The sequence below is a fragment of the Gavialis gangeticus genome, unplaced genomic scaffold, assembly GCF_001723915.1.
Source record: "Gavialis gangeticus isolate Ggan-Ray unplaced genomic scaffold, GavGan_comp1, whole genome shotgun sequence".
NCBI lineage: Eukaryota > Metazoa > Chordata > Crocodylia > Gavialidae > Gavialis > Gavialis gangeticus.
Genome location: NW_017729022.1, coordinates 54,647,031 through 54,662,746, shown reverse-complemented (window position 1 = coordinate 54,662,746; position 15,716 = coordinate 54,647,031). Strand labels below are relative to the sequence as shown.

General features: G+C 43.1%; 1 protein-coding gene across 1 annotated transcript in view; it reads right to left on the bottom strand.

Annotated features, from left to right (window-relative positions):
- UHRF1BP1L (UHRF1 binding protein 1 like) overlaps positions 1–15,716 on the bottom strand; it is a 113,039-nt gene that overhangs the window by 60,899 nt on the left and 36,424 nt on the right. The window contains exons 5-9 of the mRNA XM_019515008.1: positions 15,211–15,400; positions 13,148–13,288; positions 12,342–12,512; positions 6,418–6,598; positions 2,062–2,145 (exon numbers count right to left, since the gene is read on the bottom strand). Of these exons, the coding sequence (XP_019370553.1) occupies positions 2,062–2,145; positions 6,418–6,598; positions 12,342–12,512; positions 13,148–13,288; positions 15,211–15,400 (767 nt within the window). The remainder of the gene's footprint in view (positions 1–2,061; positions 2,146–6,417; positions 6,599–12,341; positions 12,513–13,147; positions 13,289–15,210; positions 15,401–15,716) is intronic.

The window sequence follows — 15,716 nt, the reverse complement described above, 5'->3', positions numbered from 1 at the left end:
TATTTCCCCTGCCAGTAGTATTTTTGTTTTTTTTGTTTTTTTTTTTTTTAATTATTATTAAATTTTCTATATTCCAACCCAAATTAGCCAAAACAAATTCCAAGAGTCAGTCCAGAACCATAAGTGGCCCTCTTACCAGCAAACATCCTCCACCCCCATCTGGGGCTTCAGACATTTCCAAAACCTTTGGTGGGAATCTTGTTTGCAGGCCCAAGCCCGGAAGCTTGGGGGTCAGATGCCACAGAGTTTTACTTGCCTCTGGGGCCTTGCAGGTGAGGGTAAGCCAGGGAAGACTCTCCCATTTCCATAAAGTGGGCTTAAAGCCAAGACCTTCCCACTCCAGCAACTAAGTGTGCGGTCTACTATTCGTTATCTTGGCGGTTTATTATTCATTACCTTGGCAGGTATTATCCCCCGTGCCAGGAAAGCAGTCTTCCCCCGTGCGGCTAAGACCACCTCAGTGTTTCCCCTGCCAGGTGAGCATAGACTATGCTTGGTCTGAGCTGACAGACACTGATGTAAGGCTAAATATATACAGCCTGCCTGAATAAGATATATGGCAGTGCCCATTAAGTGCAGTGCCTCTTACCACCTTTCTTTTGCAGTTATGGTGAACTATGACATTGCATACAGTTCACTCAGAATCCCTCTGTTGACCCTTCTCTTACCCTGGCACATATGATTAGCATGGCCCCACCCTCCATGAAGTGAAACTAGACCAGGTTGTCCTGTGTCTCATCTGCATATACATTTTTGGGCATCCCAGGACTTGCAACAAGAACACCTGGTTCCAGTCACAAGTATGCACATGGATCCTTTGGGGTGAGGGAGTAGGGGGGGGTATCTGGAATACACAAACATACTGAGCAGTGCTGAGCCGTGGGGTCACCATGGTTTTAAAGGCTGTTAATGCTACTGCACCCCAGCTCAAAGAACTATGTGATAATTTACAGCCTTTGGTTTTAAGCCAATATTATGTATGCATAGTTTGTACTATTTATAAATAGGTGTCAAAGTACTGCCCACATGTGTGTTTATATAGCACCTGTACTAAAACTTGCAGCAATTTCACAAAAAAATAACATGCATTGATTCTGAATAAAGTAAGTGCATGGGTGCTATATGCAAATTGCTATAGCCATGTTTAATTTCAAGGTGATTGTTTTTAAATTTGCTCCTGACTTCCATGTGCTCAGGGAGAGCAGGATCTGATAGTAAGGATAAGGGGAAGAAGCTGCCAAGGGACAAAGTTGTGGGGGAGAAGCAGAATGCAAAGGGGCTACCTGACCCCCCAGATTTATTTTCCCTGCTGCAGCAGTGAAAGGGGGACATATTCAAGGCAAACCTCCAATAAATAGATCCTATTCTATATCTGGAAAATGAAACATTTATAATTTTTCCATATATAGAATCTAATTATTGGGGGGGTGTTTATGATCAGGGTCATCTTTTGTTGAAGTAAACACAGTATATTATGTTGCATCTAATTTGAAACTTGAGCTGTAACATTTTGCCAAATTTTAGCAACTATTATTAAAAACAAAGATTATTTGGGTGGGAGGGAGCGTCTTCCCGAAAGATATAACTAGAAGCAATCTGCAAGAAAGCATGGAATTTACTAACAGCAAAGTAAATTTAATTCCCTCCTTAATATTAAGGAATATTAATACACTATCATATAAGCACCCCATTTGATTAAGAAGTGAAATCAACAAAAATTTGCAAATTTCTAGACTAGCAGATGGAAATTTGAGGTAGGGTAAAGTAAGTTAATAAAGTAAAATCCTGCGTGATAAATGGATTAGAGTATTTTATAACAATTGCTGACATGTCAAAATCTGTTTAAACTTTTTTTTTGCAGACTTAGCAGAAAGTAATTCAGTTAAGCTTTAAAATAGCTAGTTTAGAGAAAGTAGGTTGAATTCTAAGCGTTTCATCTTCAGTCAAAAACACTTATTTGTGGACACTGTAGTTAAATATTGGTATATACAAATATTATGGCCCAAGCCTTTTCTATCTAAAATTAAATTGTATTAATATATTTATAAATATATCTCATACCTGCTTTGTGAAAAGGATAGTAGTCCACAGTTAACTGACTAAAGGAAAGCTGCATCGCACCTCCTGTAATACGCCTGTTTGAGTCTGTAAAAGGAGGCAATATTTAGCAATTGAAAAACCACTGCCACAGATTAAATGACTCAAGTTAATTAATTTCATGAATTCTTAAGAGATTCCCTCTATCCAGCATCTCTCCTCATAATCTGGCAAACATCTGCTGAAGATCTCTTCAAATTCTGAAAAACAGTAGTGGTGTCTGCAGATCAGCCTGACAACTGCAGACCTACACTGCAATACCACTGGGATGTACAAACTGCATGTTAGGGGTGCACCGATAAAGATATTTTTGGCCAATATCAATGGTCAGTTATTAACCAGCCATATCTGCCAATACCAATCCAATAGCTGATATGCAGCCTGGCAGCTTGGAGAGCAGTGTCCAGCCAGTAAGTGTGTGGCAGAGAAGGGGTGCTGGGGGGTGGGGGACAGTGGGGACAAATCAAGGTCCCCACTGTGAGTAAGAGAGAGTGGGGCTGGGGTAGGACGCAGGATGGAGCCATGAGCAGCTTATCTGGGGGGCACGGGAGAGCGGAGAGGGGGCTGGCTCCCACCACTGGCTGTGCCCCCAGGGGAGGCATTGGGGGCATGTGCTCCTTAAATCTGTGCACAGGTAGAGGGCAGGCTGCCCACTGTAGGCTCAGGGCTGGGGGCTGAGCCGGCCTCTTTATGATGGGAAGAAGCCCACCTCAACTGCAGCCCTGGCCCAGCCCCCCTACCAGGAAGAGGCACTGAGCCCGCAGCATGGAACCCGCTCTCACCCTGTGCACAAATCCTGGGGGCACATACCCCCCCATGCCGCCCCCGGGGATGTGCACAGCAGTGAGCTGCACCCCCTCTCCACCCCCATGCCCCGTGGATGAGACACCCACAGCATCACCCTGCACTCTGCCCCAACCCAGCTGGGCAGCACCTGCCCCTGCTCCAGCCCCACTCCCTCCCTCACCACGAGGGCCTCTATCTCTGCCCCCCCCAACACCCCTTCCCTTACTGGCCAGACACTACTCTCCAAGCTGCTGGGCTGCATTGCTGGCTGCCTGCATGCATGCAGCATTTCATAGACATTAGGGCTAGAAAGGACCTCAGAAGATCATCAAGTCCAGTGACATCATCAACTACACCGGCCAAAAAAAGCTGCTTGCTGATAGTGTCAATTTTTCTTTTAATCAGTGCTGATACGATATAGACTGATATATCAGTGCACCTCTACTGAATGTTAATATTTATTGCAACTGAAAAGCTAAGTACTTGCATTAGCCTACATCAACCTTCACCTTTAGATGGACAAACATCATCCTGGGCTACGTACATGGATTTTAGATGCTTCTCCATCCCAGGAAGGCACAGAACTCCACGCAAAATTAAAAAAAAAAAACCCAACCCAACCCAACCTCCCCCCCAAAAAAAACCCTATACAACTAGGAGCAGTAGAAAAGGGCTCTCCCACCTTTTAGCCAAATAGCCTAGTGCTTAAGGAACTTGCCCATGGACTGGAAGGCCCAAGAACAGGGCCCCTATCACCCAGAAGGGCTTTAACTCTATATCTGCTACTTCCCAGCAAAGAGTTCCAGCCGCTAAGCCACAGACTAGATCAGGGGTCAACAACATTTTTGGGCAGAGTGCCAAAGATATGCAACCTTCACCTGTAAGATGTTGGCGTGCCAAGGGAGGACAACAAGACAGCTGCCAGGGGCCTGGTCCTTGTTGTGGCAGTGCAACACTGGCCCCTTCCTCACGGTCTGCCTGGAGGCATGTGTGCACCCACTACCATCAACAAACTGGGCCAGGGCTCTGCAGACCCTGATGCAGCCACTTGTAGCCTCTTGGCTGCCTGCGACAGCCAGCCCAAGTTCTGGGCAGCCCACCACCAAGCCTAGGCTCGTTGCAGTAGATAGCAGGGAGGCTGCAAGCAGCTGCACCAGGGTCTGTGGAGCCCTGGCCCAGCTTGTTACTGGAGGCAGGTGCAGTGCACACATGCCTTGAGGCACGTGGTGGGGAATAGGCCAGGGTTATACTGCCACAACAAGGATTAGGTCCCTTACAGCTCCCATGCCATCTGCCCTGAGATGCGTGCGCCAAGCAAAATGCCTTCACGTCCCATGTTCTGGCAAGTGTGCCAGGAATTGCCTATGCCTGGACTAGATATTGCCAAAAGCGCTTTCCACTCCTTCTACTGTAGATTAGCTGACTTACTGAGCAGCACACCAGAGAAAAATGTGTAGGGCCAGAAAAAGCAGACCAAAAGGGGTGAGAGCTCAGTTAGATGGGCATTACTTTACAGTGGAAAGGGATCTGGGTTCTATCCAAGTACTGTCTGTCTATTTTATCCACTATTAGCAAAATGCAGGGATGCTGGTGTGGGCCAAAACCTAGATGCTGTCCCTGCCAAAGCTGTGCATATAGCTCACTGAGCTGTATCCTTCTTGACTCCACGTACCTCCTCTTGGCTTTCCAATGAGCCAGTTTCAACAGGAGGGTGAAGAGTGCTCTTGGCAATAGCTAGTCCATGCTTACTAATTAGGATACTTTGCTGGGAAATGTAAGGTTCAAAGCCCTTCTGAGTGAGGGGAGGATGAGGCCCTAGAAATTGATCTCTCATTCCCTGGTCCCAAACATTAGACTAATCAATTAGAAGGTGGAAAAGACCCTCCTCCTCTCTCCCTCCCATTACAAATTGTGTTTTGCTCAGTGACTAACAGGAGTTAAACAGAGTTTATGGATCCTGATAGAGAAGCAGGATCTCTACTGAGTCTGTACATCAAAAGCAACTCTCTTCCAAGGACAGGGTGGAGTTGCACAGGAGGATCAGGATATTAAACCTGCATAAGTATCCCAAAATGCTACTTAGGGGTACGCACACATGTACTAACTTTCTAACAGTTAAGGCAACTTAATTTTTTTAAACTGTCAGAACATACATACCTATGTGGAGCAGAGTCAACATAAATGCAGCACAAGTTAATACACCTCTGAAGTGTATCATCAAGTCACATTAGTTAAGTTGATATGGCTCACAAGATGTCTGCCACCATGTCAATGAGCTATGTGTGCATACACTCTGATGTGGCTTAACTTAAGTCATCTCAGTACATGTGTATGCACCCTACATGGCTAAAGTGAGTCATACCAATAATACTTACTTTCCTAAAGTTCTGAAATTGTGAACATAATTATTCATATCCAAGATACTCCTACACTACCATCATTTCTCTGAAGTGGAACTATTATGTTATTTGGAAGGTATGCCCGAGTCATTCAAAATTAATAGGCCAAGTTGTCAGCATAATGCAACCAAAAAATGCTTCCGTACTTCATTTACCAGACACTACTTCAGCCAAGGAAGCTTTTCCAAAACATCTCTGTTCTGACTTTTTTCACTGCACTGAATCACCACAGTCAACAATATTGGATCAAAAAAAAAAATAAATAAACAAGATGCCACTAAGAACTTTATAAGAATGAATACTGGCCTGAATGACTGAGACAAGATGGGATAGCCAATATACTTAGATGGTAAATGTGTTGCTACAGGTTGCTGTATCTCCCCTACTCAGGGAAAAACTGACTTTATATTTACTGGACATTGAGAATAATAAAAGAAATTAAAGAAGCCTCCTAGACACACGAGGAATAGCCAAATTACCCTTCAAATATACACAGATATGTCATTCTATTCTGGTCAACTTAGGTGGTATGAAAATAATTATTTGTCATTATTTCTAATGAAGGCAGGCACTTCAGCTGCCTCTGTTTAAAATGTAAGAAAATTAGAAAAATTACTCTTCCTCAGAAACCTTCTTCAGGCTGCAGATTTTGTACTACTTCCTGAAATCTTTAGGTCAATGATGAAAACAGAACTACACTTCTTTTCTATCTTTCTAAATTATTCACATTCTATACAGAATGCCATAAAAATGTGTAGAACTGAAGAACCCCAAGCCAAAAACACAGTGTAATGTTGCCACTACATATATAATAACCCAATTAGCTCTTCAATAAAGGAAAATACTGGTGGGGGAAAGGAAGAAAAGCAGTACAGAGAACATTGGAAGAAAAGTATTGCAATTACTACTTGCAGTTTTTAATTACATAATGAATGCTACATATAACTTATTCTAAAACAAATAAAAGCCAAGTTATTAAACTTCAATTGTTGTTAGCTAACTCAGGATAAATCCAAAGATACAGGCACATAATGCACTTGTGAGAAAGACAGACAACACCAATACTAATGAGTATTATTAAAACCTTTTCTAGAATAATTTTTGGGATACAGAAATATGATATAAGTGTTGTTACCTCTTTCTTTAGATTGAATATCATCACATATATGCAGATCCAAATGGGAAATTACTAAATGATGCGAAGTTTCCTTAACATCAAAATCATTGAACAATTTTACAATTGCATCATTTTGATCAGGTGTTGCTGACGTCTGGTGTGTTTTCACTTGCTGAGAGCTGGGTGCAGGGGCAGAACTCTGAAAAAAGATTTAGATACATAATGTCAATTGACATTTATCCTTAGCACTACTTCAGTTTCAAGCATGAACTACAAACATTTAGGACTGAAACATACAAACAATTCTAGTGACATTTTTAAAAAGCACTGAACAACAGTTTAGGCAAATTACTATGCATTTGTGTCTGAAAATCTTTCCTCTACTTACTTAAAACAGGACTCTTATGCAAGAAGAAAGCTTCCAAATGTATTATATAAATATACATGTATTCTTCTTGCATAATTAATAAGGTAAATAAGTCAGTGATATATTGCTGCAGCAAAGGACTAAAATCTCTGTTACAATGCACTGGCTGTGTTGCAGTAGCAGCAACTTAAGTACAGTTAATACCCATTTGTTGCAACACCTAATAAGAGCAACAGCTGCTTTCCAGCAACACTTTCCCTTAGAACATTTTTCCCTCCCATGCAATTCGGACACTCCCTATAAATAGCAACAGATGTTTAGAAGCAACAAAACACCAAGGAACTAACATATTGTTACTAAGCAGCATTGGCTATACCAAGCTTTTCATGTTTTTTTTCTTACCACGACCATCTTCTATCAGCATTACCTGTGCTTAGCAGCCTGATCAGCTTAGGGCTTATAGACTTAGGGTGCCTATACATAAGCAGCAAGGCTGCTCTGACGTGCTGTAATTACAGCATGTCAGAGCCGACTCAATTAACTGAGTCTGCTGGAGCATGGTAATTATTGCACCCCAGCAGCCTTCAGCATCTCATGTATCAGTGTCCCTGTGGCAGGGGCGCTCTAACTAAATGGAGGCAGGGATGTTTTAATTAAAGCTCATTCAAGAAAGCTTTAGTTAAAGCACCTCTGCCGCCATGTTGAAATGCAGGGACACTGATACACAAGATGCTCTGGGCATTTTAAATGAAAGCAGTTCTTGGAGCTGCTCTAATTAAAGTGCCCACCTCCTAAAAGCTCCCGAAGCACATGTATAACCACCCTTAGAGTCTCATTTTTTAATTCACCTTCTGCCTACCAAATTGTTCTCTATTTTGTCAGGGATCCTGACTCAGCAAGCTAGGCTTCTGCACTTCTGCTATATAATATTGGGAAATGAGGGATAATTTATACAGCTTGTGAAGGGAATGTGCCCTAACCGCAACTGATAGAGGTCTATGCAGTATGGCTCAGTGCAAGCCTGCAAAGTAGATGTGCCAGCATACAGATACAATGGCTATTATTTTTCAAGGAATAGCTCTGCTACTGCAATTTCAAGTTACATTAGGGGTGCTGGAGGAGCACAGAATCATAGAAATTAAGGGCTGGAAGGAACCTCAAAAGGTCACCGAGTTCAAACCCCCTGCTTTGGGCAGGAATACTGCTGAGATCAAATGATTCCCAGCAAGGTGTGTGTCCAGTCTCCTCTTGAAGACTTCCAAAGTTGGGGACCGCACCACCTCCTTGTGAAGTCTATTCCAGATTCTGGTCACCCTTACTATAAAGAAGTTCTTTCTTACATCCAAACTGAAACCATCCTCTAACAGGGGTTGGCAACCCCCAGCACACGTGCCGAGCATGGTACGCAAGGCCATTTTGCTTGGCGTGCCACTGCCAGCCTCCCTGCCCCAGCCCCGATGGATACAGTGCCGGCACCTGCTGCCTTCCCAGAACCCAGGGCCGGGGTGGGGAGGCAGCCACTGTTTGCAGGCTCCTGGCTGCAGCTGGCCCAGGTTCTGGGTAGCTGCTGACAGCCACAGAGCCTGGGCTGCCCAGAGCCTGGGCCGGCTGCAGCAGGGAGGCTGCAAACAGCCGCTGCCTCCGTGCCCCAGCCGCCTCCCAGACCTGACTCCCAGGCTCCTGGGAGACTCCCAGACTCCCCAGGCTCCTGGGAGGCTGCAAGGACCGGTGATTCTCCCCACCATGCTGCCTTCCCCACTGCCTCTACAAAGCAGTGTATGGAACCCAGAGTGGCAGGTCACAGCAGGGAGATGCACAGAAGCTACTTGCTGCTCCGAGCTCCCCGCTGCCCTGGCCATCGTGCTGGCCAGGACATCACCTCCTAACCTACGTTCATGTTGCTGGTAACTTCTCCCCAGATAAAGCACTCTGCATTTATCCTTACTGAACTGCATCCAGTTCCTCTCCGCTCAGCTTTCCAGCTAGAACCAAATTCAACAAAGCCTTCCCCCTGGTCAGCCCATTCACCTCCTGTATCATAGAATCATAGAAGTAGGGTCAGAAGGGACCTTGTAGATCTTCAAATCCAACCCCCCGCCTGGGCGGGAGAGAAGACTGGACTCATTTGAGTCCAGCCAGGTAGGCATCCAGCCTCTTCTTAAAGATCCCCAGTGTAGGAGCCAGCACCACTTCCCTAGGAAGCTGGTTCCAGCTCCTAGCTGCCCTAACTGTGAACTAGTTCTTGCAGATGTCTAATCTAAACCTACTCTCTAATAATTTGTGTCCATTGTTCCTTGTTATGCCAGGGGGTGCTAGGGGAAACGGTGTCTCCCCTAAACCCTTCTGGTCGCCCCTAGTGAGTTTATAGACAGTCACCAGGACCCCCCTCAGCCTTCTCTAGTGAAGGCTGAACAGGTTTAGGTCCCGCAGTCTTTCAATGTAGGGTCTGCCCTATAGTCCCCAGATCATGCGGGTGGCCCTCCTCTGGACCCTTTCAATGTTGTCTACATCCCTCGTGAAATGGGGTGCACAAAACTGGACGCAGTACTCCAGCTGTGGCCTGACCAGCGTTGCATAGAGGGGGAGGATCACGTCCCTGGCTCTACTTGAGATGCACCTGTGGATGCACGACAAGGTCCGGTTAGCCCTGCCAACCGTGACCTCGCATTGTCGGCCCACGTTCATCTTGGAGTCAATAATGACTCCAAGATCCCTTTCTGCCTCCGTGCTCTCAAGAAGGGAGTTTCCCATTCTATAAGTGTGCTGCTGGTTTCTACATTCAGCCTCTATCAGTTTTGTGGAAAATTCCAGATGCAGGTCCTTCTCCTGGTGTGGTGGTTTGTAGTAGACACCTACCACCAAGTCCCCTTCTCCTCATCCCCCACCATATCTTGACCCATAGGGTCTCAAGTCACCCTTCTCTTGAACCAATTTGGGCCTCCGAGGAGGCATACCGCTCCTTTACATAGAATGCTATATCTCCTCCTTTCTTCTCTACCCGATCCCTTCTGTGCAGCCTGTAACCCTCTATACATACAGCCCAGCCCAGTCATGCATGGTGTCCCACCAGGTCTCCATTGTTCCAATGAGATCATATTCCCTATTTGCTAACAGGAGTGCCAGTTCCTCCTGCTAATTCCCCATATCCCTAGTGCTTGTGTCTAAACACTTGTCCCCCACTGGTAACCCCCCGTTCCCTGCTGCCTTGATGTTGTTCCAGCCCCTCAACACCTCCCTAACTGCCCTCTGTACATCCTCTTCCCGCTTGGCTGTTCCCTGGCTTGCATTCTTATCTGCACACCCCTCCCCCACTGCAGCTTGCTTAAAGCTCTCTCCAGCAAGTCAGTCATCCTGGAAGAAAACAGTTTCTTGCCCCCTAAAGAAGCATCTCTGCTTCTTCATAGATGAGGGAAGGAGGAGAAAAGCCCTCAAAGCCCAATCAGTCTGGTTTGTTATGTGTTGGAATAAATGGAGGATTTGTGCATAATCTAATACTGTGCATGTGCTTTCAGTATCACTTTCATAGCAACAGGCTTATGTCAAGATAGGTTTAGGATTTCACTGCAAGTTCCAATTGAAGAGGTCAGGTTATAAAAGCAAAAACTCTTATTAAAGCCTGACATTTCAGTATATGTGAATTCAACTAGACCAGTTCTTTTAAATATTGTATAAGAACCCTTGCCCCCATCACCACCACCAGCCACAAAAAGTTTGCATTAGGGCATGGACAAATATAAAACTAGACTGTTTCAAAGGAAGCACGCATCAACGAATCCACTGTCACTCTTTCATTTGCCTATTCATAACCCACATTCAATACAGGTAACTGCAGAAATTCACCCTGAATGTAACAGGGACAGGGATAGATCTGGGTGTGCAGTAGTGCAGCTGCATACCTTTGACTCTTGCTCCATCCAAACTTTAAAGCCAACTGACTGATAGCAGCAGCATTTCTCAGACAGCAAGGAGAAAGTCACTTGACGTGGTGGCTCATTATAATCTACCTGAATCCTGCTAATCTCTCGTCACTCCACAGGTGTTAACAACCCCCTTTCCTTTTTAATTGCCTTGAGGTCCCACTATTTAAACTAACCTTTTCTCAGCAATGTTACTCTTTGTTAACCATTCCTAGTAATGCCTCTCTCCTTTTTCACAGCTCTACAGATTTTTTTTTTTAGGTCTAAATAAAAACCTTAACTGAGGTGTGGTAATAGTAACTCAGGTGTAGAAATGACTGACAGTAAAGTATTAGAGGTGCTGTCAAGACACTCAAGAAGCCTAGAATTTATTTTACAAATCTGAATAACAGATGTACATTTAACTATAATGACTGCAGGGCTAATGAAATAATATCTCTTTTCACTATATTCACCTAGTTTGTTCTGTTTGTTAAACTTTAAAGTAACAAATTAGTACACATTTCAATACATCTACATTTGTTTTTGCTTTGACCTTAAACTAAATAATACAGCACTGGACCCCCTAGCATATTAGGAAAGCTTCTAGTTTCTGTATAACTGGAGAAAAACGTGAGCTGTTATATGTGATGATGCATCATACCATCTGCACCCCACCATTTTCAAAATCCTGTATCTGCCCATGAACAGGAAATAAAAAAACTACAGTTTAGTAGTGAAAAGATGAAACAGCTGCATACATTCCACTGCACCATACTGAGTCCCTGTTAGGGCTGTATGAAGATTCAGTCACTGATTCGATTCAGCGGTGATTCGGCCCAATTTGGCGGCCGAATCGCCGAATCCCAATCGAATCAGGACACTCCGAATTGATTCGGGAGAGATTCAATGATTCGGACACAGACAGAGCCTTAAATGTTTTTTCTACACACCTCAAAGTACCAGGCAGCTTGTGAATGCTGAGATGCTAGGGCGGAGGGAGCGTCTCACGGGAGCGCAGGGGGGTCCCCAGGGTGCTCTGCGACAGACCCAGAAGTGGACCAGAAGCACTTCCAGTCCACTTCTGGGTCTGCCACAGAGCACATAGGGATCCCACCCACCCCCAGCAACTAGGTTTGGGGAGCACCCAAGGTCCCCCCATGGCCAATCACCGAGCTGGGAGGGCGTGTGGGGGAGGTTCCCCCCACGTGTTTGGCATTGGACCCAGAAGTGGACCAAAAGTATTTCTGGTCCACTTCCAGATCCACCACCAAGCATGCCCTCACCATCTCAGCATTCATGAGCTGCACCTGGTACCTCGAGGTATGTAGAAAAAACATTTAAAGCTGTGTCTATGGATGAATCGCTGATTCTCTGAATCAGCATCCAATCTTCAGATTCAGCTGAACCAAACTGGGACAGTGATCCAAATCAATAAATCAAATCGCTGTCCCCCATATTGGGCCGAATCCAAATCCAAATTGAATACAGCCCACTTCGCATACCCCTAGTCCCCATCTTGTTTAAAGCCATGTAACATTTTGGTTTGTCCAAATCTGCTAACTCTTGAGGGGGAATAACTAGGTGTTCTCCAAAAGAAGCCAGGCCAACTAATTGCATCTTACACTGTTTTAAGTATCTGTACTTAGTATAATGCCTTATGGTATCAATTAGCTTACCTGTGTGGGTTCAGAAGCCAAGCTTTTTCTTTGTTCAGTGGATTTCTCTATTGCTTCACTAAGAGATTTGGCATACTGTACCATTGCTTTCAACTGTGAATCAGTCAAAACCCAAAGCAAATCATCCAGTATCAGAACCAGTTTTGTTGCCACTACATTGCAATCCTTCAACTGTTGAATAAATTTAAAACATTTGAAAAAAACAGAAATATTACATTCGGTTTAAGAAATAAATATTTAAAAGAAATAAGAGCAAAGGTAAAGAATATGATACCAAAGAAACATGATCTTTTTCCATGCAGGAGTACATTATTACTTCTTTTAAAAATCAGATACTTCTTTAATTAGAAAGAACTATATCATTCCATTGCATAGCTACATTTGTTGCATATTAACCATACAAAAATGCTGAAGAGGTCCACTTTTCTAACTGCCAACCAGTAAATGCAACCTAAACCCTGAGAAGTAGTGATCTTTTCTCATTATACATCATCAGAAATACAGCCTCTCTGAACCAAATTCAATCATTAACAAAATCTTTACAACTTGTAGTCTTTAAAATTTTACTCACACTATTTTTTCTCCATTACACAGGTCTAACTAATTAGAGCTTTGTAAGCTAGTTTCTTGATGAAGATACAAGATGAAATCTCAAATTCAGTGAGTGACATTTTTTACTCTGCTTCATGTATACCTCTATAGAGTGCTTTTTAAAAATAAATTTCATTCACACAAAAACAAATGAAAGAGGTTTATAAAATAATTATAGATTAAAAGGATTATAGGCTCAAACTTTTCAAATTTACCCTTCTTTTAAGTGTGACTCTGATTTTTGACTGATTGGTAATCAATCGAACAGGAGCACACATGTTTTCATGCTGAGAACTCTGGATTGCATCTGCTTCTATTCTGATCATCTGCCAATTGATTTCTTTAAAAGTCAGTACCTTTAAAAAAAGAGCACCCCATTAATGTAATATTCCATTTTATCAGTTGGTAAAACTTTACATAGAATATGCAAAAGCAACGTATCTTAAGTAAAAGGGTTAGGACTTGAAGCTTTGAAAAAGCCGCAATTCATTTCATACCGGTTTCTTCCACAAAGCTGGGTCACAGAACTTCTGACACTGAATAGCCTTAAAATGGTAACTTGGGAAAGATGTGATGGCAAAGGGTTTTTTTTCCCTTTAACTAAAGTGAGCTATTGCATACATTTTCTATCCCACAGGTATAAACTCTTTCAATCTAGGAGACTGCTCAGGAGAAACCAAGCAAGAGCCATATGTGAGCAAAAAAAGTAAGTGGATTGGAAGGGTTATTTATATATGAGGGAATAAACCCTGAAGAAATTACAAGTTTTTGCAACCACCCCCATCCCGATTTAGCTTGATATTAAAAACCAAAGGAAACCAGGAAGAAACAAGGAAAACGAGTATAAAAAGAAAAAAAAAATCAAAGAAAGGTAATAAATAGTTTATTTTTCCCGAAATATCTTTATCTGCTCCTTTACCATTACTCATGAAGCAATTACAATCCAAGGGCATTTTTACACATGCATGAATCGCAGTACCGGGTGCTTTGGAAAGCTCCTGGTGCCGAGACAGATGCAGTTGTATAAGTGGTGAAATGTGCGTCAGCGCTGACAAAACAGCAGTGGTGTGCTTTTGAATTAAAACACCTAGGAGGTGCTTTAGTTCAAAAGCGCACTGCCACTATTTTGCAGGAGCAGGAGGAAGCCAGGCAGACACCACTGTACCTGCAGTCTCTGTGGGAGCTCCAGCCAGGGAGCAGCGGGAAGGGGCCAGCTCTGGTGGCGAGCAGAAAAGCCAGCTCAGAGAGCATGCCAGGATGCTGGGGGAGTCTGGCTGAACTTAAAACAGGAAGGGGTCTGGGACAGACATTGCATAAACCAGTTTGATCCAAATCAGTTAAGTCTGATACTGCATTCAACCAGGTTTCTCTCAAACTGGTTTTGGTCATTTTCAAACTGGTTTATGTGTAATGTCTGTCCCTAGCCTTAATACTAGAACTAATGGTTAGGCAGCCTACAAGTAGTGATGGAATCAGACAAGCATTCATTTCACATGCAAATACACCCAAGCAGTACTTCAGAATTCTTTAGCTTACTGTACCTATTAAGCACATGGATTTGAAACATCTATATATATGATTTCAAAAAATCTGGTCATTAACCTGTTATTAAAGTTCATATAAACTACATTAGGTCCACAGAGTACAGAGTAAACATGAAGTACAAGTTTTTATGAGTTGATTAGCTTTCTAATTATTTTTGTGGGTTTTTAAGAGAATTAGCATTTGCTTCTCTTACGTAAGTGGCAGATATTGGTCAATCTAGTCCAGAAGAACAGTATTTGTTGGGAATAATTAACCCTAAATAGAACAAGATGGACATAGTTCCAAATAAAGTCCACACTAACACACTTCAACCCACTTGGCTGACAATTTCTGGAGCAGTGATTCTCAGCCATCATGCCATGGCACATTTTTAAGGATGCCACTCAATATTAGCTCTGTTAGGTGTGCAAACACCTATACATAATTCAGAAGAGAAACCCAGAATTTTTAAATATAAATCCATTGTCAAGAACACTCTGATCCATTATGGTTTTTCTGATTTCTTTGAAACAGAAGAATTGCATTATTATTTTTCCACCTTGAGTCTAAAAGGGTTGAGGAACACTGTTCTAGAAGCACGTGGAGGCAGCAAAGACCAATGGGAGTGCAGAAGCACTCCAGACACAGCCAGGGTATGTTTCCTAGATAGTTTACAATTATAAAACCACAGTTTATTTAACTTTCTATATTGGGACAATAATAAAAAACAAAAAAAGCAAAAAGAATTCTTTACCTCTCCTCGCTGAGATTCTTGTATCCGAGTAAATCTTAGATCACCATGTTCCCAGTTTGCGTTTACACTATATATTCTCAACTGGGAAAGTTCAAAGGAGGCATTAAAAGCTTTTGCCCCAATGCGGATTATGATGGAATTCACAGAAACAGAAATTCCTTCTACCACCTTTTCAGCAAAACCATATTCACTGGAAGGTAAAATGCTGAGATCAAACTACAGATAACTACTGTAACAATTCAAATAAAGACATGAAAATATCATACAATAAAAAGCTTATAGTGAATCCCACCCTGCATAAAATATGTTTAGACTTGACAGAATTACCAAAAAAGGTAAGCCGACCATAAAAGGTTAGAGTCTCTTTTCCTACAGGTTGGTTGACCTCCTACATCGGGCTTTAAACTAAGTACGAAGGGGCCCTTTGGGCATCAGAATGGGGAGGGCACCAAAGGCACCATTTGGCAGGCTCAAGTGCCTCTATACTAATGCTAGGAGCATGGGGA